This window comes from Dendrobates tinctorius, unplaced genomic scaffold (genome assembly GCF_039654945.1).
Source record: "Dendrobates tinctorius isolate UK_male_01 unplaced genomic scaffold, ASM3965494v1 ptg000070l, whole genome shotgun sequence".
Taxonomy (NCBI): domain Eukaryota; kingdom Metazoa; phylum Chordata; class Amphibia; order Anura; family Dendrobatidae; genus Dendrobates; species Dendrobates tinctorius.
This window is the reverse complement of record NW_027361738.1, coordinates 71295899-71320198: the sequence shown is the minus strand read 5'-3', so window position 1 is coordinate 71320198 and position 24300 is coordinate 71295899. Positions and strand designations below refer to the sequence as shown.

Here is a 24300-nt window from a genome sequence, read left to right as displayed (position 1 = left end):
ATGGGCCCAAAGCAAAAGCTCCAACGGGGCCCCCAATTATTGCAAGTCTTTAATAGTATTGGTCTTTTCATATAGGCCATAGAGACTTTTGGAGACCCCCTTAAGCTCCAGGGCCCAGGTGCGATTTCAACCCCTCCACCTATTGCAGTTACGCCCCTGGTGACATCTTGCTGTTCACTGGGAGACTCCCTTTTGGCTCCCTCATTGATTGCGAGAACAAGGCTCTCTTTGAAAGGGATGTTGGTCTCTTTTGAGCGCCACTGATCTATTCATACCCTGACAAGACACCTCGGGATACCTACTGGAGTCTGGGAGGTGAGTTAACCATCAGATATTAACTCATATTTTTCCCTAGCCCACCAGGGAGCAAGATCTGAAAACCCTCCATACCAGCAGGAATACACCTCAGGAATAAACTTCCCATTTCATTCTAGAACACAAGGGAAAAATATATAAACACCCTCCAATATAGTAAAACTAGATAACCAGGTATCAACCTTCAATTTTATCCCAAATTATCAGGCAATTAAATGACCCAAGAACACCAGGGAACAAGATATACACCTTGCAATGCAGTACACTAGACAAAAATGTATCCTAGACTACCAGGAAATAAAATAGGAACCCTCTGTTTTACTCTAGACTACCATGGAACAAGATATGAACACCGTTTTATACAGTAAACTAGACCACCAGGTATGAAAGAGGTTCTGTCACTCACAAAAATTAAGACAAATACCTTGCAAAAATCCCTTCCCTCTCCTGATTCTGCCAATTTGTTCTGTTTTGCGCTGCGTCACTTTATTGCAACGATATTCACATTTATTGCTATTGGAGTGCAACATGTGAAATCTCTGCTTGGAGTACAACTGGACATTTCTAGGAGTTTTATCTGCCACCATGCACTTTGACCCCTCTCAGACACCAGCAATCATAGCCTGGTAGTTGATTTAGCAGTCTTGCAGTCTCAGACACTGCCGAGTTGTGATTAGCAGCGTCTTGGGGGGAAGGGTGAAAGCGCACTCTCCCAGAGAAAACTCTGAGACTGATTTAAAGAGGTTGTCCTACCTTGGGGCACAAGACTGCAATCACTCTATATGACTGCAGACTTGTAAATACGGCGCTTAGTGTATGCGATGTCCGGATTCTCCGGGGCCGTAGTTGGCGGGCGTGTGACTGCAAGTATGCAGTCACATGCCGACTAGACGTGCCCAACTTCACTCAATACAAGTGAATTGAGCAAGGCCGCATACGTCTAGTCGGAATGTGGCCATAAGTATGTAAATTGCTGGATAATCCTGACAGGGCACACTATGCGCACTGTGAGAGGATTCACAAGTCTGCAGTCACGTAGAGTATTTAAAGGGGCTGTCCGGCCTTGGAGTACAAGAGTCACTGCAGAGTAGAGCTGGACAACCCCTTTAACTCAATTTGTTTGAGCAAGTGACAGATCCTCTTTACCTGCCAATTTTACCCAAGACTTCCAGAAAATAAAGCATGAACCCACTATTTTACCCAAGCCCACCAGGGAAGAAGATATAAAGTAAAGAACACCCTCGCTTACTCTAGACCACCATAACATAGTAGAGATGTACAGCAGATTTTACCCAATAAAGAAATGTATATTTCTATCCAATAAAATCACGGTGGCGACATGTAATCTGCCTTCCATAGTATAGGATTTATGAAGGAATTTGCGCAGCATCTGGATTGATTTCATAGCCGCTCTGGTACTAATTAATCCCGAGGTTGCTGTGACGGTAAAGGAGGCGACACTGATGCAGCTTTATTATCCTTCACAGCAGTGCTCTCGGCTGTAGAGTTGATTTATACCTTACTATGTTTTGTCCGCTAGGTGGACATGTATTGTGTATACCATCCAGCTGTATCCTACAATATCTTCCACAGTACATCCGCGTACAGGCTCGGCGCCTGTATTGTAAACTATTAGAAATATAATCAATACAATTAAATTTACAAGTATATTAAGATGGAGATAGATAACTGAAGACCATACTGCTGACCAGTATTGTAACATGCAGCTCGTGGGCCCCAATGCAAAATGTCCAACAGGACACAGAATTATTGCAGTTCTTTAATATTAATAGCATTTTCATATGGAACAAGGAACTTTTTGGGCCCCCTAGACCCAAGTGCTGTGGTGTAATTGCATCCCCTGCACATATTATAGTTACACCCCTGCTGCCAACAATAGATGAACACAGCTCTGCTGCTCCTCACTTTCTCTGCTGCTCCTCCTCCCTCTCTCTGCTGCTCCTCCTCCCTTTCTCGGCTGCACCTCCTCCCTCTCCATTATGCTCCTCCCTCTCTCTTCTGCTCCTCCTCCCTCTCTCTGCTGCTCCTCCCTCTCTCTGCTGCTCCTCCTTCCTTGCTCTGCTGCTCCTCCTATCTCTCCCTGCTGCCTCTTCTCCCTCTCTCTGCTGCTCTTCATCCCTTGCTCTGCTGCTCTTTCTCCCTCTCTCTGCTGCTCCTCCTGCCTCTCTCTGCTGCCCCTCATTCCTCTCTTCTGAATCTCCTCCCTCTCTGTTGCTTCTCCCTCTCTCTGCTGCTCCTTTTCCCTCTCTCTGCTGCTCCTTTTCCCTCTCTCTGCTGATTCTCCTCCCTCTCTGTTGCTCCTCCTCCCTCTTTGCTGCTTTTTCTCCCTCTCTCTGTTGCTCCTCCAACACCTGCTGCTCCTCCCCCTCTCTCTGCTGCTCCTCATCCCTCTCTCTGTTGCTCCTCCAACACCTGCTGCCCCTCATTCCTCTCTTCTGAATCTCCTCCCTCTCTGTTGCTCCTCCCTCTCTCTGCTGCTCCTTTTCCCTCTCTCTGCTGCTCCTCCCCCTCTGCTGCTCCTTTTCCCTCTCTCTGCTGCTCCTCCCCCTCTGCTGATTCTCCTCCCTCTCTGTTGCTCCTCCTCCCTCTTTGCTGCTTTTTCTCCCTCTCTCTGTTGCTCCTCCAACACCTGCTGCTCCTCCCCCTCTCTCTGCTGCTCCTCATCCCTCTCTCTGTTGCTCCTCCAACACCTGCTGCTCCTCATCCCTCTCTGCTGCTCCTCATCCCTCTCTCTGCTGCTCCTCATCCCTCTCTCTGCTGCTCCTCATCCCTCTCTCTGTTGCTTCTCTGTTACAGAGCCTGCTCACCACGTATTCCCATAGAAATCAATAGGTAACTTTTTCCCAGTTTTTCCATTTCAGGTACCAGCTGTAAGGCAATATGTATTTTTTATTATTTAAAAAAGAGAAAGGTGCGCTATGGCGTTCAAACTATTTATCTTTATTGTTTTATCTTTTTATTACCCATTGTATCGGTATCAAACAGCAATGGGTATGATAACAGTGTTATTTTTTACGTTAGGGAACTTCTAGCATTTTATCCAAAGTGAGAGGAACGTGTCATGTCTGAAGCCGTCTCCAAGATAATAAATATGTCTCCGGTTATTTCATCATTGCAAACAGTGAAGGGTTTTAAGGGTATTAAAGTCATGTCCAGAATAATGAAAATATTGAACAAATTAAACTATTGTGCGTTTAGGAGTCCAGATCTGTCAACAGCGGACAGAAAAATGTACCGAGGCCGAAGAAATTAGGACAAAAAAGATATTTGGCAGAAGTAATGCCTGATGCTGCCAAGAGTTATATTTAATCTAGATTTCGGTACAGCTGGAGATGACAGAAAATGGGTTTTGTTTTGGTTTTTTTTTCCAGAGGGATAATTTAAGGGGAGAAATTCACTCCCAAAATGCTAATTAGGCCTCCGTCACACGTGCGTGTTGCATGTACTTGTGTTATCCATGTTTTTCACAAATACAACACGTGCACATTATATTCACATGTCCGTGTTTCTTCATGGACCGTGCGTCTGTGCAAAGCTCAGTCTATATATTGTCCAAATTTAGGCTATGTACCCATGTTGCAGAAATGCTGCACTCCCGCCGCGGGAAAAACGCATGCAAATTCGCATGCGTTTTTCCCGTGGAAAACAAGCGTTTTGCAAGCGTTTTTCACTTGCGGAATGCTTGCGCTTTCCAAGCGATTAGGTAGGATGTTAAAATAATTAAAAAAATATATATATATTGTTATTCTCGCCTTCCGACGGCCCCCGATCTGCTCTGCGGCGCCGCCGGCATCTTCCGGTCCCAGTAATGCTTTGCACGAAGGACCTGAGATGACGTCACGCTCGCGAGAGCGCGACGTCATCAGCGGTCATTAGCGCAAAGCATTACTGGGACCAGAAGATGCCAGGAGCGTGGTGAGAGGCGGGAAGGACTTCGGGGGCCGCCGGAGGGTGATTATATCACTATTTTTTATTTTTATTATATTTTTTATTCGATTCTTCTGGAAGGGTAGCGAGCAAACGGCTTTAGTGATGAGAAGAGGGCGCTGGTAATCTGTCCGCTCGCTTCATCTCTCTTCTTCCTCACTGAATCCGCCATAGATGTGTGAATGCAGCGCAAATCTTTTACAATCAGAGCTAATCCCTAACTAATTATGAAAGCTCCGTCTTCTGTTTCTGGCCTTCTGAGCTCTTGTATACCAATGCCTTTCCAAATTATTGGGTGCCAGATTAAAGGACTGTTACTATACCTAGTGTCCTCAGAATAAAGTTGGTAAATGATCTCCAGGGAAGATCTGGTGTGTTCCTTTGTATAACTTGACTTTTCCTTTGTTGCGGGTATGGATGTGACGTGGGCGCATCACTACCCTAGATTGTAGTGTCATTTCTTAGTATTTGATTTTTTGCAGTGAGAACATATTAGCCATCATCTGTGCAGCAGAGAGCAGTGAGTGCTGAGCATTTAATGTCATGGGAGTTCACAGGGTTTTTAGAGGTCATATTATTGATTTCACATCTATGGCCATATTCCAGAATGAGGTGACTAGAAATAAAGTGTGAGGACGATAAATGTGCGGCCTTGCCTGGAGACAATATCGTGACGCGTTATTAAAGGAGGCGCCTATAGATAATGTTATGGGGGCTTCCTCCATCTGACAGGCGCAGAGGATATATTCACCGCAGGTTTAGTTGATGCTTGCTTTTCTCGGCTGAGATGCAGTAATTATGGGTACTCCTCAAATAGATGGAAATTCAGTATCATTTATGACTGTGATGGAGGGACACATTGTATACAATTATTTGTAGTGAATAAGCGCCGTACATTATTAAATACAGTGGCATGTAAATTTTTGGGCACCCTCCATGGTTAGTACCTAGTAACACCACCTTTTCCAAGTATCACAGCCTGTAAACACTTTTTGTAGTCAGGGGTCTTTCAATTCTTGTTTGAGAGATTTCCATCCATTCTTCCTTGGAGAATTCTTCCCGTTCTGTGAGAATCCTTGGTCCTCTTGCATCCTCTGCTATTTTGAGGTCTAGCTACAGATTTTCAATGACATTCAGATCAGGGGATTGTGAGGGCCATTCTAAAACATTCTGCTTGAGCCTTTTGAGGTTGTCTATTGTGAATTTGCTGTGTGTTTAAGATCAGTATCATTTGTAGAAGCCATCCTGTTTTCAACTTCAGCTTTTTTACAGATGGTGTTATGTTTGCATCAAGGGTTTGTTGACCTTTCATTGAATCCATTCTTCCTGCTACCTGTGAAATGTTCCCATTGGCCATTGGCTGCAACACAGCCCCAAAGCATTATTAATCCACTCCATGCTTAATGGTTGGCGAGACGTTCTTTTCCTGAAATTATGTGCCCTTTTTTGTCCACACAAAGCTTTGATCATTGTGGCCAAAGAGTTCTATTTTAACCTCATTGGTCCACAGGACTTGTTTTCAAATGCCTCAGGCTTGTTTAGATTTTCTTTTGCATACTTCTGACTCTGAATTTTATGGTGAGGATGCAGGAGAGGTTTTCTTCTGATGACCTTTCCATGAAGGCCATATTTGTGCAGATGTCTCTGAACAGTAGAACAATGTACCACAACTCCAGAGACTGCTAAATCTTTCTGAAGGTCTTTTGCAGTCAAAAGAGGTTCTGATTTGCCTCTCTAGAAATCCTACGAGAAGCTCTCACTGAAATTTTACTTGGTTTTCCAGACCTTATCTTGACCTCCACTGTTCCTGGTAACTGCCATTTCTTAATTACATTTTCAACTGAGGAAAGGGCAACTTGAAAACATTTTCTATCTTCTTATAACTTTCTCCTGCTTTGTGGACCTCCACCAGTTTCATTTGCAGAGTGCTAAGCAGCTGTTTAGAATAACTCATGGCTGCTGTTTTTTGGTACATGGTTAGAGGAGGCTGAGTTTTTAGAAAACTGGGAAATTTGCATCACCTGGACTTTCCTGAATGATGATGGTGAACAAGCCATAACCCTAACAGGATAATTAAGGTCTGAAACCTTAATCAAAATTATCTGAGCACACAAATCTCCAAGGATGCCCAAACTTTAGCAGTAGCCCATTTTCCTTTTTGTAATTTTTAGAATGTAAAATATGTCTCTATCTATCTACTGCTCAAAAAAATAAATGGAACACTATTCCATTTGTGACAGGCTCTTTGTGTTCCCTTTATTTTTTTGAGCAGTATATATATATATATATATTGCCTAAGATGCAAAGGAAATGTGTAAACTTTAACTTTAGCCCCTTTTAGAGATCATTTAATCTTGCTTTACTGTTCCCCATAACATTAATTTTGACCAGGGGTGCCCAAAATTTTACATTCCACAATAGATAGATCGCTAGACAGATAGATAGTAGATTATAGATAAATAATCCGGTCGATAGATAATAGATACTTAAATATTAGATAATAAATAGATAATTATAGATACTGAGAAAGGTAGATGGCTATACTGATACATGCATGATAATTGATAAAAATACCGTACATAATGTAGATAGATAATAAATTAATACATGAATTATCTAGATACATATTAAATACTTAGATATGGTATAATAGATATGAGAGCTCGATAAACACGCAGTAGATCAATATGAGCTAGATACATTAATAGATATAGATTAAAAAAAATTAGATCGGGTGAAAGTAAATTAAATAAACACAATTTTATCTATCTCATATCTATCTATCTATTATACAGTGGGGAAAAAAAGTATTTAGTCAGTCAGCAATAGTGCAAGTTCCACCACTTAAAAAGATGAGAGGCGTCTGTAATTTACATCATAGGTAGACCTCAACTATGGGAGACAAACTGAGAAAAAAAAATCCAGAAAATCACATTGTCTGTTTTTTTTTTCATTTTATTTGCATATTATGGTGGAAAATAAGTATTTGGTCAGAAACAAAATTTCATCTCAATACTTTGTGATATATCCTTTGTTGGCAATGACAGAGGTCAAACGTTTTCTGTAAGTCTTCACAAGGTTGCCACACACTGTTGTTGGTATGTTGGCCCATTCCTCCATGCAGATCTCCTCTAGAGCAGTGATGTTTTTGGCTTTTCGCTTGGCAACACGGACTTTCAACTCCCTCCAAAGGTTTTCTATAGGGTTGAGATCTGGAGACTGGCTAGGCCACTCCAGGACCTTGAAATGCTTCTTACGAAGCCACTCCTTCATTGCCCTGGCGGTGTGCTTTGGATCATTGTCATGTTGAAAGACCCAGCCACGTTTCATCTTCAATGCCCTTGCTGATGGAAGGAGGTTTGCACTCAAAATCTCACGATACATGGCCCCATTCATTCTTTCATGTACCCGGATCAGTCGTCCTGGCCCCTTTGCAGAGAAACATCCCCAAAGCATGATGTTTCCACCACCATGCTTTACAGTAGGTATGGTGTTTGATGGATGCAACTCAGTATTCTTTTTCCTCCAAACACGACAAGTTGTGTTTCTACCAAACAGTTCCAGTTTGGTTTCATCAGACCATAGGACATTCTCCCAAAACTCCTCTGGATCATCCAAATGCTCTCTAGCAAACTTCAGACGGGCCCGGACATGTACAGGCTTAAGCAGTGGGACACGTCTGGCACTGCAGGATCTGAGTCCATGGTGGCGTAGTGTGTTACTTATGGTAGGCCTTGTTACATTGGTCCCAGCTCTCTGCAGTTCATTCACTAGGTCCCCCCGCGTGGTTCTGGGATTTTTGCTCACCGTTCTTGTGATCATTCTGACCCTACGGGGTGGGATTTTGCGTGGAGCACCAGATCGAGGGAGATTATCAGTGGTCTTGTATGTCTTCCATTTTCTAATTATTGCTCCCACAGTTGATTTATTCACTCCAAGCTGGTTGGCTATTGCAGATTCAGTCTTCCCAACCTGGTGCAGGGCTACAATTTTGTTTCTGGTGTCCTTTGACAGCTCTTTGGTCTTCACCATAGTGGAGTTTGGAGTCAGACTGTTTGAGGGTGTGCACAGGTGTCTTTTTATACTGATAACAAGTTTAAACAGGTGCCATTACTACAGGTAATGAGTGGAGGAAAGAGGAGACTCTTAAAGAAGAAGTTACAGGTCTGTGAGAGCCAGAAATCTTGATTGCTTGTTTCTGACCAAATACTTATTTTCCACCATAATATGCAAATAAAATGAAAAAAAAACAGACAATGTGATTTTCTGGATTTTTTTTTCTCAGTTTGTCTCCCATAGTTGAGGTCTACCTATGATGTAAATTACAGACGCCTCTCATCTTTTTAAGTGGTGGAACTTGCACTATTGCTGACTGACTAAATACTTTTTTTCCCCACTGTATATCTATCTGTCTATCTATCTATCTATCTATCTACTTATCTATCTATTATATATCTATCTCATATCTATCTATCATCTATCTGTCTGTCTGTCATCCATCTATTTATCTACCGCCTATAAATCCAGGTCTGTTACATATGATGCAGGATGTGCTCCATCCCGCCTGCATCTTGCTATTTTCGAGCTGTGTACCCTTGAGATGCAGGAAAGCAATCTGACAAAGACTAGCAGCACTGTGTGATGTGAGCAACTGCGTAAGGACGGATACAGAGCATGCTCAGTGACGCCAGGCTCCGTCCCCCAACCAGATCCCTAAAGAGATTGATTGAACTTTGCACTTGCAAATGTCACTGAATGCATTTTGCCTGTGATTTTCTTTCTACGAGGCTTCCATCCTTCAGGAGCCATATAGACTCGCTTCTCTGTGCTCAGCAGTCACCGGCCACCAGCTGCAGAGATGCCTTGTGCTCAGCATCCCTTCAACCATGATGAGGACAAGGAGACATATTTGCACTTCTTCATCATCTCCTTCTTCTAAATGACCTTTATGTTCCTTCATAAATGGACACTTGTGATTGGAATTAGAAGGAAACACAACCTCTCGCCCTTTACTTCTGTTGAAGTTGCCCTGTGTTGGTCAGTCCTGGAGCTTACGAGAAAAGATGGATAGGGAAGGCGATGCTGTTCTTCAGGATAATCCGTGCACTTGTTTGGGAAGGATCCACACAGGGGGCCTCCGCCAGGCACAATAATTAACCCGTCTGGCTAATGAAGGCCTCTTGGATTAGACTCTTAAAAAGAACCAAAGGAGGACGACTGAAGACTTCTGATGTTTGCGTAAGCTCCGTCTATTTATCTACCTGGAGGAGAATCAGTGATTCAGTGATGGGGGCTATTACGAGCCTCTGCGCCTCTGCTATATATAGTGCCGTAACATATGAGAGAGCCACCGATGTCTTGCGTTCAGTATTATTGCATGTAAACATGTGCAGGTTGTTCTTGATAAGGATTTTAGGAAATTGACGTACGTGACACCAGGGACTTCTGAAGTCAGATACTGGTTACAGGCAATATACAAAATAATTAATAATCTATAGGAAGAGATCAGACCTTAGACATCTTCTTTGGTTCTTGTAGAGAAGGGGTCTACCTATGAATGTAAGCTCCTGTGCATGCAGTCTAATACTTTTATTTTCTTAATATTATGTTTTTAGTTGACTATAACATTTGCAAGATTGTAAGCTCTTCTGTCTTCTACAGTATCTGTTGACATTAGTACTTGTATTTCTGTCTTCGGCATTTCATGCTGCTACATATATCAATGGAAAATGGATATGTATTAATGAGGCTATGCAAATACTTTGTATTTAAAGGGGCTATACAATTTTTTAATCTTTTTTTTTTCCTTTTACATATCCAAGTAATTTGCCATAGGGTGCCACCTCTGGGACCTTCAGCTTTCTCAAGAATGATTCCCTGTTTCGAGGCCACCTCTCTATTCCATGCATGTGGAAGGAGAAGTGTTTTCAAAATAGATGCATGTTCTGTGGATACCAGAGGCCACTTGTCTTTTCTCTGTGCTGTGAGAAGGCTGCCCCTTCTCATGACAGATGTGTCCTGTGGAAACCTAAGGCCACTTCTCCATTCCCTGTGACGGGAGACGGGTGGTGTACTCGAGATAATCTGCCCTGTGGGTACCTGAGGCCATCTCTCCATTCCTTGTGGTGGGAGATTGTTCCCCATTCTCAAGATAGATGGGACCTGAGGCTACCTATCCATTTCTTGTATTGAGAAATGGGTTCTCCAGTATCAAGACAGATGGGTCTTGTGGATTTCTGAGGCCACCTCTTCATTTCCTGTGGTGGGAGATGGATCTTCACTCTTTTTAGATAGATGGGTCCTCTGGTACCTGAGGACACTTCTCCATTCCCTGTGGTGGGAGATGGGTCCCAGTTCTCAACATAGATGGGACCATAATTGTCCGACATGAAAAAGCATTTTTAAAAGGGTGTCTATTATCTAAAATAATTGCTCTGCTCTGGTCCGCAATCAAGTCCAATACTTTGTGCCAACCCGAATACGACCGTTTTTAATTCTGCACCCAGCATCCATGGCACTACTGGCATTTACTAAGACCTGCGAGGTAACGAAGCACGTCATGACATCACACGTCATGACATCACATCAGACTTTGTGAAGAGGCCTGACTCTACATCATGATATTGTAGGGCAAAAGTAGACACCAGCGAATCAACGGATGTTGGGCAAATGATGCTGGTCACAAAATTGAAGACTGCCCTGGTCACGGAGGACCAGATTAGATGCCAGCCCTGGGCAGCGCAGATCTAACTTTTTTTTTAATTTCCTCTAATTTGGCATAATGATTTGGGGAGAGGGTATTGGTTCTCATTGAGAAGACCCAGCTGGGGTAGGAAGACTTATTTATTACTGGAAATGCTTCTTGAGACATAGTATAGAAATTAACTTGTTTCTAGAATAAAGAATACTATATCATATCAGTCAGACGCCTCCAAAAGGAAAAGAGACCCATAATAGTGATTGAATACAAAGTGTCCTGTGCCAAGAGTCATGTCAGTGTTGACCTGAAGGACCTCAGCTATAAAGTCAATGAATGACCATTGATGATGGCGGGCGCCCAATGGTATTTTGTTTTCACAGAGAAATTAGATTCTTAAGTTTCAAAATGAGTCCTACTCAAAAAGGAAATCTCCAAAATGGAAAACCACTTTAGGTATAGTAAATATTCTTAATAGAGTGCTGAAATGAGTGGAGGGGCAGAGAATCTGATATGAAGCCTCGGGTGGTAATGACAGTGAACGGCAATGCGATTGGCATAGATGAGCCGCTCAGCCAACACAGCGCATTTGTTTTATGTTTGCCTTTAACCGTTTGTTTAATAGCATGTGTTACATGGTCTGTTTTGATCCGGAATCAGATTAGAGATGCACAAATGAGCACGGAGACAGGGAGAATAGAGATTACACGCCTCGTGATTATTAGTCAAAACAGCTCGTATGTTGTGGGAAGTGAACGAGCTGCTCCAGTCCATGTATACTCTGTATTATTAGACTGCATGCACAGCCATTATAATATTCTCCTCTTCCTCTCCCCAGGGTTCGGCGGACTCCTATACCAGCCGTCCATCTGATTCTGATGTCTCTTTGGAGGAAGACAGGGAGGCTTTGCGGAGAGAGGCAGAGCGTCAGGCCCAGACACAGCTGGAGAAAGCCAAGGTACCGCATCTGACATATTGTTATCAGCATGTCTGCCGGTGCATTATGGAGCACAATAGCTGGCGAACAGGATGCCGGAAAATGGTGCAGGAAGTGAAAGGGTGTCTTTGTAACTTTACCTGTTGGAAATCAAAGTTGATGATGGGGTGTTCCGATAAGACTCGGAGTGGCTTCTTGTGATCAAAGTTTTCTAAAGTTTTCAAAACTTGTACGTTCTTTTTGGGTCTCAGTTCACTTGTGTTGCCATGTTTCTGTGATGCTATTGATGGTTGTGGGCGACTACCATACATATGGGAAAGAGGCAGAAGACCCTACACCCAAGAAAACTGAATGCTTGTTGACAGCTATTCCCTCCGACCCCCCGGTAGGAGGCTTACCTCCCGTTATAACAAAGGAATAGGCATGCTGAAATTTTTTACCCATAATTTGCCTTTATTGGGAATCCAAGCGGCCCCAATACTTATTGGATGGCTGGCAGGTCTCTTTTGAAGATTCATCCAACTTTCCCCTAATGTGTGTTAGCATCTCAAAAGAGTTGTTCACTAGTTTTATATTGATGACTTATCCATCGGATAGGGCATAAATATCAGGTCGGCATAGGTTTGATACCCAGCACCCCCACCAATAGGCTTTAGCCGGTTGTAAACCGCGTACTGAGCCGGATAACTGTTTGGTGGCCAATTCCTGCTGATTAATGCCTACTAAGAAAAATAGCAGCTGATCTGCAGTGCCCAGCAGTGGCCACCAAATAGTCTAGGCTGCTGCGGTTTTCCGTGTCCTACACTGTAAACATTCGTCCGTCATCCAAAGGTGGTAATATATGGTCAGTGAGAGTGCCAGGTGTCTGACCCCCACCAATCTAATTTTGATGACTTATCCTAAGGACAGGTGATCAGTATATAATTAGTCGACAACCCTTTATAGAATTGTTCCTTTCCATACATTTGACATATCCACAGAATATGCTAAATATGTCTGATAGATCCAGGTTCCATCACTGGGAGCTGCATCCTAGGAGAGTAAATATAATGGGTGCAGGCGTTGCAGTAGCACCCGGTCCAGGAGCCTTTCGGGGTCCAAAAGGTTCTAGGCAAATACTATCAAAAATCTGTGATAGTTGGGGGGCTCTGTTGGAGATTTTTCATTGGGTCTAACGCTCCAGTCTGTAGAAACTTCAATGATAATTCAAAAGTGTGCTCTGTTTTTTATGACTTTGTCCCTTTTTGTCACACAACCGGGTGTCCAAGAAGCTGAGATTGTTTTGATCCTCACATTTTTCATCGGAGAAAGGAAATTACAGGAGTTCCTTTTGTAAGCTGTATTTCACAAGCATCCTTAGAGATGGAATAGCAGCTGTCTTATTTAAGAACCTGGTTAAAATCTCCCTAAATCTCAGGTTCTTGGACCCATGTGAGTGGGAGAAACAGGTTTCTGGAAGTTTGAATAGAGTTACTTTTTGAAGGAGTTGCCTTAGAACAGACATTGATGGCGCAATGCTGAGATTTTGATATGTTGTGCCAATCATATGGCCTCTGAATAAACTCAATTGTGGCCAAAAGGATGACAAACTGGAAAACCAGCAACTTTGTTGTCTCTAGTTAGACTTTTGTACTTTAGGACATTTTATGTGAGAGCAATTTTGTGCAAAAGGATGGTATTTCAAAATAAATAAAAAAAATACCATTAGGTCATCAAATTCAAGACCACAATGTTTTCAAGCTACTTTTTATATTTCACTTGGATGGAGCCGTTCTAGGAGACCTTAGATCATCTTCATTAATGTTGTGGAAGGGAAGTCACAATCATTTTACAAAGTGGAATTTTGACTTCTCCTCACTGTTTTGTGCTTTTGTCCTTTACCCAGAGGAAAATGTCATTTTGTTTTTATCACGCGTGTAGAGGGAGAGCTATAAATGTAGAGTCAGGTAAGAGAGACAGCCTTTTCTGTCGATTTTCAGTCTTTTTTTGTTAGAAGAGTTCCACAAAAATAAGCTAATTGCACTGCCTTGATCCATAGGGACCGAATATAACCTGCAGGAGAACATGGCAAACAGTTGTCAGTTTCCCAAATGAAGTGAAAAAGGGCATTGTGGGTCATTAGGGTGTGTGGTGACATCTTTGGTGCATATTAATGTGTGGAGAAGTATTGTGAAGGCCATAAAAGGGGTATTAAACTGTGTGGGCATAATAAGGAACGTCCATGGGAACATTGTTTCTGTGTGGGCATATAAAAAGGACGCGGCGGAGTTAGGGTTGTGACTACGGTAGAAAAGAAATGCAACACTGTGCACGCCACAATATGTGTCCCTGTGTCCTGTCCCTCAGAGTTGGGAGTTATGGGTTTGGATGCTCATTTCAGACGAATGACACGTTGAGGTCGACCACCGTCCCTTTTGGTAAGTTTGCCAGGACAGTTTTGTTGGCAGGCTAACGATTGTTTCATAGATGTCAATAGGAGTCTGTGTAGGATGAGGCCTAGATCGGTTGTCACCCTATTCCTTAGTGCCGTCTAGTTAGAGATGGGTCAATCAGTGGTTCCTGGATGTATGAGCCAACTTTTATATGGAAAAGATCTGGAAATAAGAAGGCAAGGCAGTCACACAGTATATTTATTCCTATACAAGTAAATCTAGTGCAGGGTTGCTATGGGAATGGAGCTCCGAGCTGCGGCGGTACTGGGACAGACTCCATACAATATTTATTACCTCTGGCGTATCTGTCACAGCAGAAGCTGAAGAAATCACATCAAAGCCATGGCCTTTTTTTTTTATTTCTCATGTCTGCGCTTGAAATGTTTTCACTTTAGGTAGCAGAGGCCTTCTGTAAAGCTAACACGGATGCTGACTGGGAGACAACTGGTGCACAGCGGGGCCGAGAGCCTCCAGTCATGAGGTGGCATGTACAGCCATCCGTACCTGTACATCGTCTGTTGCCATAGCTATTATAAATGTAGCCACATAACCTTAGTTATTCCATACCATATTGTAACTGTACAAAAAGATGGTTACGGTAAAAAGATTGTCTAAAAATCCCCATACACATTAGATACCAGTCAGCTTAACAATCGTTGGGCTAAGAGATTTATTCCCTGACCAGGGCTGACATTAGGGACAGGCAAACTATGCATTTGTCTAGGGCCCCCACTCCACTATTGGCCTCCAGCTAGTGAAGTTCCACTAATAGTGGCACACCACATGGGGCCTGTGGGGTGCATTATACAATATGGAGGACTATGGGATGCATTATAAGTGTATTGTACTATATGGAGGACTATGGGAGCGTATTATACTATATGGAGGATTATGGGGAGTGTATTATACTATATGGAGGATTATGGGGAGTGTATTATACTATATGGAGGACTATGGGGAGTGGAGTGTATTATACTATGTGGATGACTGTGGGTCACATTATACTATGTGGATGACTGTGGGGAACATTATACTATATGGAGGACAATGGGATGTGCATTATACTATGTGGAGGACTATGGGGTGCATTATACAAACTGAGCAAAATGCTGTCTATTCATCGCATGATTGGATTGTTTATGCCGGAACAAAAATCATTGTTGTCAGCAACATATTGCCCGGAGAAAACTTCAGACATACTGCTGATAACATGATACTGTATGGGGACAGACTGATTGACAAGTGCTTGTTCTGTGCCCTTCATTCTTCCTCAACCGGTGTAAAGAGGCTGAGAAATAAGCTTCGAACAACTTTAATATTGTCAACATTCTCATTTAACGCACTGAACGCAGTGCGTGTAAATACAAACAAAATGTTTCTGGGTAGTGGTGCAATATTTTAGCATTTGGAGCCCCACTTTAAACTTTTGCTCAGGGCCCCACTTTGTCTAAAACCAGCTTTGCCCCTGACTCCCTCACATACAGGCTTGGCTGAGTGTTTATATGTGCTCTATAAGAGAGAGGCTGCAAAACTCCTCCAGACTCTAATGTGTCCTCCAGGCTTCTCTACCCTCCTCCAGACTTCACTGCCCTCCTCCAGACTTCACTGCCCTCCTCCAAACTCCTCTGCCCTCCTCCATACTTCACTTCCCTCCTCCAGACTTCACTGCCTCCTCCAGACTGTTGTGTGAGTGTCCTCCAGACTCTTCTGTGGCCTCCTGACTCTTCTGCCCTCCTCCAGACCCCTCTGTGTCTTCCAAACTCTTTTGCCCTCCTTCAGTGGCATTGGCTTAGTTTATTGGGGAACTCCTACAGGCCAGATCCTTCTCTCCCTCCAGATCATCTGAGTCAGGAGACTCTCATGCATATTAGACTGTCTGCCTTTCCCACTGATATAGATGGATTTGGCCAACTTTAGTCTAATATTTGCAGGGGATTTAAAGTGTCCGCCTTCTGTAGACGTACACCCCTGAAAATGATGCACGGCAGAGCGAACGTGCACTCTGCTGGCACCATTATAGTCTACGTCCCCATCAGCGCACACACCCATATCCCATTTTACGGGGAGATCAGACATAAGCCCATAAGTGCAAACTGAACGAGTGCCAGAACGCAATGTGAAAGCACCGTTAGGCTACTGTATGTACACATCACATTTTAGACACACATTTATAGAGTAAACATTATTTCAATTTTTATTTCACAAATCACTATTGCAAATGAAAATGAGAAACTTTGTAATATATCTTATCAGAGAAATCTGCCTCTTTCTCCTCCCGGACTGAGCGTTCATTCTCCAAATTCTCAATTCATGGCTACAATCTGTATTCAGTGAAGACAGATTGTTACATTACTGAGATATGAGATTGCAGTTGCTGCTAAGATTTTATGGAGAGTGGAGGAGGTGGGACGAGCCAGAGGCAGAGCTTCTGAGTTTTCGGAGCAGATACTGGATGTGTGCGCATAAAGTCTTATTGATGAGTTTTCAGAATAGGAACTGAGCAGAACCTCCAAACTCCCAAGAGTCGTGTGTTTTTGTAAAGGAAGGGAGAGGTTCCACTCAGTTTCTGCTCCAAAAACTCCTCGAAATTTGGTGTGCACATAGTCTTAAGGCATGTTTCCATTTTTTTAGTGCAAAATCTGCTTCAAAATTCACATAAAAAATGCTCCACATCTGCTTTCAACAAGCCTCCTTTTCATTTGAATGGTTGCATCTTTTCCCCCCCCCGTGTTTTACAAGTGATGAAGAAAGTGTCAGTTCTTCCATACGTTTTCTATACGTCTGTAACGTTTTTTTATGGATTTTTTTTTTGCTGAAGATTTTTGCTTCGTAAATGTTTTTAAAAATACCTTATTGCTACACCCCATGCCACCATTAAAATGAGCTTGACATCTCATACACCAGCAGCATGTATTAGGCACTGGCTGTATGCTGCAGCGTTTCAGAGAAAAACGTACTTTAATAGGTTCTCCCCACCCTGAACTGACAGGTCTCTTCCTATGTGCAGCTATTAAACAGGTACAAAACATGAAAAGTCACATCAAAACAGCAGAAAAACTGTGTTCTTTCAAAAATGCACCAAAGACACTTTTTTGTTCACATGGAGGTTTTTTATGAGGTTTTTGTAGCGGAAATACGCCAAAAATCCACCGTAATGCTACACGTAGTATTACAACTAAAAACGTATCAACAGCCATATCAAAACAGCACCAAAATCATTACAAAAACACGTCTCTAACAAGTGGTTTTTAGATATGCCACATATGTGAACATAGCCTCTGGTCTACTTGGACAACCTCTTCCTAAATAAGGCTAGTTTCACACTAGCGCTTTTGAGCGCAGCGACGGCCTGCGCACGGCCACCGCTAAGCCCCGCCCCCTGCCGCGCCTCCGCCGGTAGCTCCGCCTACCGGCACATGACGCTGCATGCGTCCTGCGTCCCCTATCTTTATCACTGGGGGCGCAGGCCGTGCGCAGTATGCGTTTGGCGGCGCATGCGTCCTTTTGACGGTGCGCCGACCTGCGCCAAACACAACCTGCTGCAGTTTGGTTGCGCTCGACGCACCGTCAAAAAGGCGCATGCGCCGTCAAACGCATACTGCGCACAGCCTGCGCCCCCAGTGACAAAGATAGGGGACGCAGGACGCATGCAGCGTCATGTGCCGGTAGGCGGAGCTACCGGCGGAGGCGCGGCAGGGGGTGGGGCTTAGCGGCGGCCGTGCGCAGGCCGTCGCTGCGCTCAAAAGCGCTAGTGTGAAACTAGCCTAATCAACTGGAGACAGGTCCTGGGACAGGACGACTAGCAGTATGGCCCCCAGTTTATAAGTCGGAGAGGTAATTGGCCAGGAAGGAACAGAGAACGTAAGATGAGGAGAGTGCCCCTGGCGGGAATTCCAAGGCTTCTGTCGCAGAGACTCTAAGTACCGGCCATACTGGCAAACTAGTTTCCTTGAGATGGAAGAGGATGCAGAACTGTGGGTTGAGAATAGGACTTTTACTAACTGTACTAGTACTGAGCTGGGTTGTGATGAAGGCAGGTGAACCATTGGAGACAGAGACCAAGCAAGTTAAGGGAAAGGCACTAAGACTTTGACTGGTGATCTCCCTCATTCAAGCCATCAGTATTTGGTCATGGCCAATCAAAGTCATTGGTAACATGTGACCGGCAAGACTGGCCAGACTCAGCCAGAACCCCCACTTTCATGTAACATGCCAGGGTGTAAGAGAAGAGCACCTTGCCCACAGCTGCCGCCCCACACCACGTTGCACACTCATGTCAGCTCTTTATCTCCCGGGGCTCACATGACATTGTTGTGCCACATGAGCTCTGCAGCCAACCACCGGCTGCTGAAGGGTTGCAGATCTCAAACTTCTCCGAGGATAAAGTGAGCTAAACCGCCCATTAATGGCCACTGATTGGCTGCAGCGCTTACATGGCATAACAATGTCACACATAGATCCCGGTGACTGCCGGTGTATTACCCTTGGGAACACTGTATTTAAGAAGCGACTGTCCAAGTAGAGGACTACCCTTTTAATTGTAATATGGGGGTGTGTTTTTGTTGTAAAAGAAAAAGTGTCAAAAATGTATAAAAAACTGCAAAAGAGCTGTTTGCTGCGATTTATGCACAGGAAATGCTTCTAAGTATTTCCGTGACACATTTTGTAACATGAGTAATGATTACACACATCATGACTAGACAGCGGTGCCATTTAAGGTGCTAGGGAAGTTGGGTGACATCTCCTTCTGGAAGCAGAAGGGGTGATCATCCGCTCTTACGTAAAATAATGGAATTTGTTTTCACGTTCTTCTCAGACTGATGTGACTAAGGGTCATTACTCAGCGTCACGCCGTATACTGTATCCGCAGATGTAATATAGACGCGAGCTGCACACAGCCCGATGTAACACGACGCGTGGTTAAGATTTGTTTCTTTGTGTTAAGCAGCGACGCGCGCCTGGTTTCTATGGGAATTTGGCACCGCATTTAGATTTTTAGTTGCACGGATACATTGCGAAAGCCGAATCCACGACTGGCGGTTTGTTCTATTTGTGGAAGCAATATGACAATTTCTAGAAAGCCGCATTTACCAACTACTCAGTAATTTCAGGCGAAGGTGGTGATTGTCACAGAATATTTCCGTTCCCCCGACGGGCAGCTGCGAGCGCTTGGCACAGAGATGTCTCCTTCCGTCTCTGCGGATGGCGGTGGCTGGAGGGAGAGGGCGCTTTCTCGGGAGTCTGCCGCTGCTCATGGGTTGCAGATGTATTACTCGCCATGGTAATAGTCAGTGGAAAAGAAGTTATTTTTGCAAACCACTTATTTCTATCAGGATTACTGTATTTTACTGTCAGAGGGGAAAGGATGGTAATTTCTCAAGCACTGTACTATTAATATCCCCTAATAGAAATCAGACTGTAAGTGCAGATGTAAGACTTCAAGGAAATGTTCATCTGTGTTATGCAATTAAAGATTTGGAAATTTAGATAATATATAATAGGTTTTAAAACTTTTTTTTCTAATTTTCCATATGGTCACTGGGCTAATATTGGGGTCATGCTTCCATTTCATTACAGATGACTTGTCAGTAGTCTCATTAAGATCACAGACAGGATTATGTGGTCAGGTAACATATGTACAGAGCAACCAACACAAGATCGGTCATTCATAATAGGCAACGTCACAGCTCACCTCCTCCTCCTCCTGTACAATGACTGACAACACCTCTATATACAGTAGACAACATAGGATCCACCATTCACAATAGGTGATGTCACAGCTCACCTCCTCTTTCTCCTGTACAATGCCTGATAATGCCTCTATATACAGTAGATAATACAGGATCCACCATTCACAAAAGGTGATGTCACAGCTCACTGACTCCCCCTCCAGGAAATGATCTTTATGCAACGTAGATGACACAAGATCCACCATTTACAATAGGTGATATCACAGCTCACCTCCCCTTCTTGTACAATGACTGATAACACCTCTATATACAGTAGATAACAAAGGATCCACCATTCACAATAGGTGATGTCACAGCTCACTGACTCCCCCTCCAGGAAATGATCTTTATACACAGTAGATGATACAAGATCCAACATTTACAATAGGTGATATCACAGCTCACCTCCCCTTCTTGTACAATGAGTGATAACACCTCCATACACAGTAAATAACACACTGACCACCATTCACAATAGGTGACATCACAGCTCACCTCCTCCTCCGCTTCTTGTATAATGACTGATACACCTTTATATACAGTAGATAACACAGAATCCACCATTCACAATTGGTGGTGTCACATCTCACCTCCTCCTCTTCCCTTCTCAATTACTTTAAACCAGGTTATAGCATACTCAGATAACCCTTCAATGCAAACAAATAGGGTCTGAGTTAGTATTTTGCCGCTAACATCCATGTGAAGAATCGGAAGTAGGAATGTAATAATATTGCAAATTTTAATTATTTTCAAATAGTAATATTAAAACAAAAAAAAATCTGAATTTTTAAAAAAGTAATTTCCTGATGACCTATTCCCTTTATGAGGCATACACCGGATTTATAGAAAGGGGTTTCCTAGAGCAGAGGTGGACACAGTGTCTGTATTAAAGGGAAATCGACCTACCCTTTTCATGTTTAGGAGTCCAGTGGGCGGTCCTAGTCAGTGATTGATTACCTTACTGTATGATATGTATGTACATGTATGTAAATCCCTGATTAGGACCACCCACTGGACTTCTGAGCCCAGAATGAGTATGAATTAAAAAAGAAATTATACTTTTCCAACAGCGCTAAATAATAATCTGTTCAGCTCCTTTTTAAAAAAAAAAAAAAAAATCAGATGCCATGTTCGTAAAAATCCCCTTTAAAATGCTTCATTTCCCAGGAGGCCATGATAACTGTAGTAAACCACTAAGCGTATGTTCACATGATGAGTATTTTCAGCAGAGTTTTCTGCACCAAAAAACAAAGTGTTGGCAGGAAGGCTGCTCCTGCGTGCGTGCGCTTTTGACATGTTTTTATATTTTTTTTTATAAGTTTTTACTTGCGTTTTTCCAGTTTATTTGAATGGGAAAATGGGTTACTGTATTTTTGGAGGTCCAACCACTGAAAACCCCCCAATGGGGCAGCTTTGTGAAGTACCGAGGTCCCATCAGATTATCCCCGGCCATCTCCAGGATTGTGCGGGCTCTTAGTTGTCAGATTTCCCCATTGGACCCCTCTTTGCTTTATTTTTATTCTCTCCTTCCGAGACCTATAACTTTTTTTTATTCTTCGTTTCGTAGAGTTTTATGACGGACAAGATGTTTTTATTCTGGGGTCAATACAATTTTCTGATCTTTCTATTCCTTTTTTGGGGGAGTCAAAGTGTCCCCAAAAAAATAGCGATTCTGCTATTTAATTTTTTTTTATCTTTCCGTTTGGGTGCTTGTTTTATGTGAAAAATGGTATAGTATTTTATCAGTTCAGATAGGTAATGATCGCAAATCTGTTCAGCATTTTTTATTTTGTAGATTTTAATAATGTAGTATAGTTCTTCTGATTAGATGTTGCTTACCCCATGTGCAGGGCATTGTAGTATTCATGGTTATGACTACTCATATAGTGACCATTATGGTAGTTAATTAGCTGTAACCATGGATACCTAAGCTACCGCAATTTCCTGCACAGGGGGAAAGCAACATAGCTAATCAGAAGAACTATATTACATTTGTCAATATTATTATTATTACACCTACTACATTTTGGGATAGATGGGATTTCCCCTTTAAACTGAGATGGAGGCTAAGCTTCATAGGTGTAAAAACTTGACACCCATGAGGGCCTTCGATTGGCCCATGACTTCCATGACAGCTCAGTTGGCACCCCATTTGCAACCTGTGAGAATAACTGGCAGCATCTTGGAGGTTAAACTTTTGTGTTTGGATATAGCTTCGTTCACAACAGTTGGGGATCATCCAGACGTCAGGTTTTTTTACATAGTAGAAATTCGGACAGAATTTCCTCCGAGCGTCATCGGTGTCTCCATCTTCTTCTAAAAACATGGATATCGGTCGTACGCAAAAACTGATATGTGAATGAGGCCTTAGACTCAGCTTGCACCCACACTGTCACGTCCTGCTCCTAAACCTGCCCCATGCATGCAGTGTGCAAGGTGATGAGCAGCCCCTGGGCCCAGGGAGCGACAGTATTGCCCAGGAGCAGGCGCTGCCCCTGGAATGTCCCATCAGTGGTTTCCCTCCTATGAATCACTAGCATGTACTGCCACCACTTTATGATTGTGGGGGTCCGACTTCTGAGGTACCCAACAATCCAGTACTAAATTCTGTTCCGCTCCCGGGCAAAGGGCAGTAAAACATGGAATTGTGTATGTCCGTTCTGCTGCCATCACCAATGCTTGAAATTCAAAGGATGGAGTGATACACAAGGAGGGGTAAAATGGTCGGAGTGACAGGAGAAGTGATGCTAAGTGATACACTGAGATTAATGGTGTCATTAGAGCTGGCTTGTGACGGGGGCTGTGCAGTACTGTCCTGCAGTCTGGGGGAGGACGGGCTGTGTACACACACAACAGAGGAGTGGTCTCTGGGATCTGCTCATAAGCATGCACCATGAGTCTCCTGTTCCCGCATGCACCGTGAGTCTCCTGTTACCGCATGCACCGTGAGTCTCCTGTTCCCGCATGCACCGAGTGTCTCCTGCTCCCACATGCACCGTGAATCTCCTGTTCCCGCATGCACCGAGAGTCTCCTGTTCCCCGCGTGCACCATGCGTCTCCTGTTCCCGCGTGCACCATGAATCTCCTGTTCTCGCGTGCACCGAGAGTCTCCTGTTCCCCGCGTGCACCATGCGTCTCCTGTTCCCACGTGCACCATGAGTCTCCTGTTCCCACGTGCACGTGAGTCTCCTGTTCCCGCGTGCACCATGAATCTCCTGTTCTCGCGTGCACCGTGAGTCTCCTGTTCCCGCGTGCACCGTGAGTCTCCTGTTCTCGCTTGCACCGTGAATCTCCTGTTCTCGCGTGCACCGTGAGTCTCCTGTTCCCGCATGCACCCTGAGTCCCCTGTTCCCACATGTACCATGAGTATCCATTTCCCATTAATTTTCTACTGCGATTGTTATGCTCCAAAATATTTTATCTGTCGTGCAGAGTTCCAGTGATTGTAAGATGCCCAAGCGAGGTAGCAGTGGGGGAGCTTCGGTCCCCACTCGCTCTGGCATCCTACAGACAAGGGGTGTCTCAGTCCTGGTGTGCTGCTGTGGATGTGGGGCTTCCCACTTACTACTGCTGGCCTGCAGGACTCTTCTGACTCCAGGAATAATTGTTCTTGCATACCTCCCAACTTTTGAAGAAGGGAAAGAGGGACAAAGGCTGCGGCTCTGCTCTGTACACCTTGTACACACGCAGCCACACTCTGTAAACCTTGTACACACATGGCTTCGCTCTGTAAACCTTGTACACATGTGGTTTTGCTCCATACACTTCGTACACATGCGGTTCTGCTCCATACACCTCGTACACACGCGGCTCTGCTCCGTAAACACACGGCTCAGCTCCGTACATTTTGTGCACACAGGACTCCGTTCCATACACCTCCTACACACGCGGCTCCACTCCGTACACCTCGAATACACGTGGCTCTGCTCCATACACACGCAGCTCCGCTCCGCACACCTCGTACACGTGCGGCTCCGCTTCGTACACCTCGTACACACATGGTTCCGCTCCGTACACCTTGTACACACGTGGCTCTGCTCCGTACACGTGCAGCTCCACTCCGTACACCTCGTACACACAGCTCCGCTCCGTACACCTCGTACACGTGCGGCTCTGCTCCGTACACCTCGTACATGTGCGGCTCTGCTCTGTACACCTCGTACATGTGCGGCTCCTCGTACATGTGCGGCTCCGCTCCGTACACCTCGTACACACATGGCTCCGCTCCGTACACCTCGTACA

At 44.0% G+C, this 24300-nt stretch overlaps 1 protein-coding gene across 7 annotated transcripts in view; it reads left to right on the top strand.

Annotated features, from left to right (window-relative positions):
- The window catches only part of CACNB2 (calcium voltage-gated channel auxiliary subunit beta 2), a 383897-nt gene that overhangs the window by 272405 nt on the left and 87192 nt on the right, over positions 1-24300 (top strand). For 5 of the 7 annotated variants that reach the window (XM_073581859.1, XM_073581856.1, XM_073581860.1 and 2 more), the window contains one exon: positions 11799-11918. In XM_073581859.1, the coding sequence (XP_073437960.1) occupies positions 11799-11918 (120 nt within the window). Of the gene's footprint in view, positions 1-8972; positions 9502-11798; positions 11919-24300 lie in introns of those variants that run through there. The other 2 variants (XM_073581858.1, XM_073581862.1) reach the window with 2 other exon arrangements.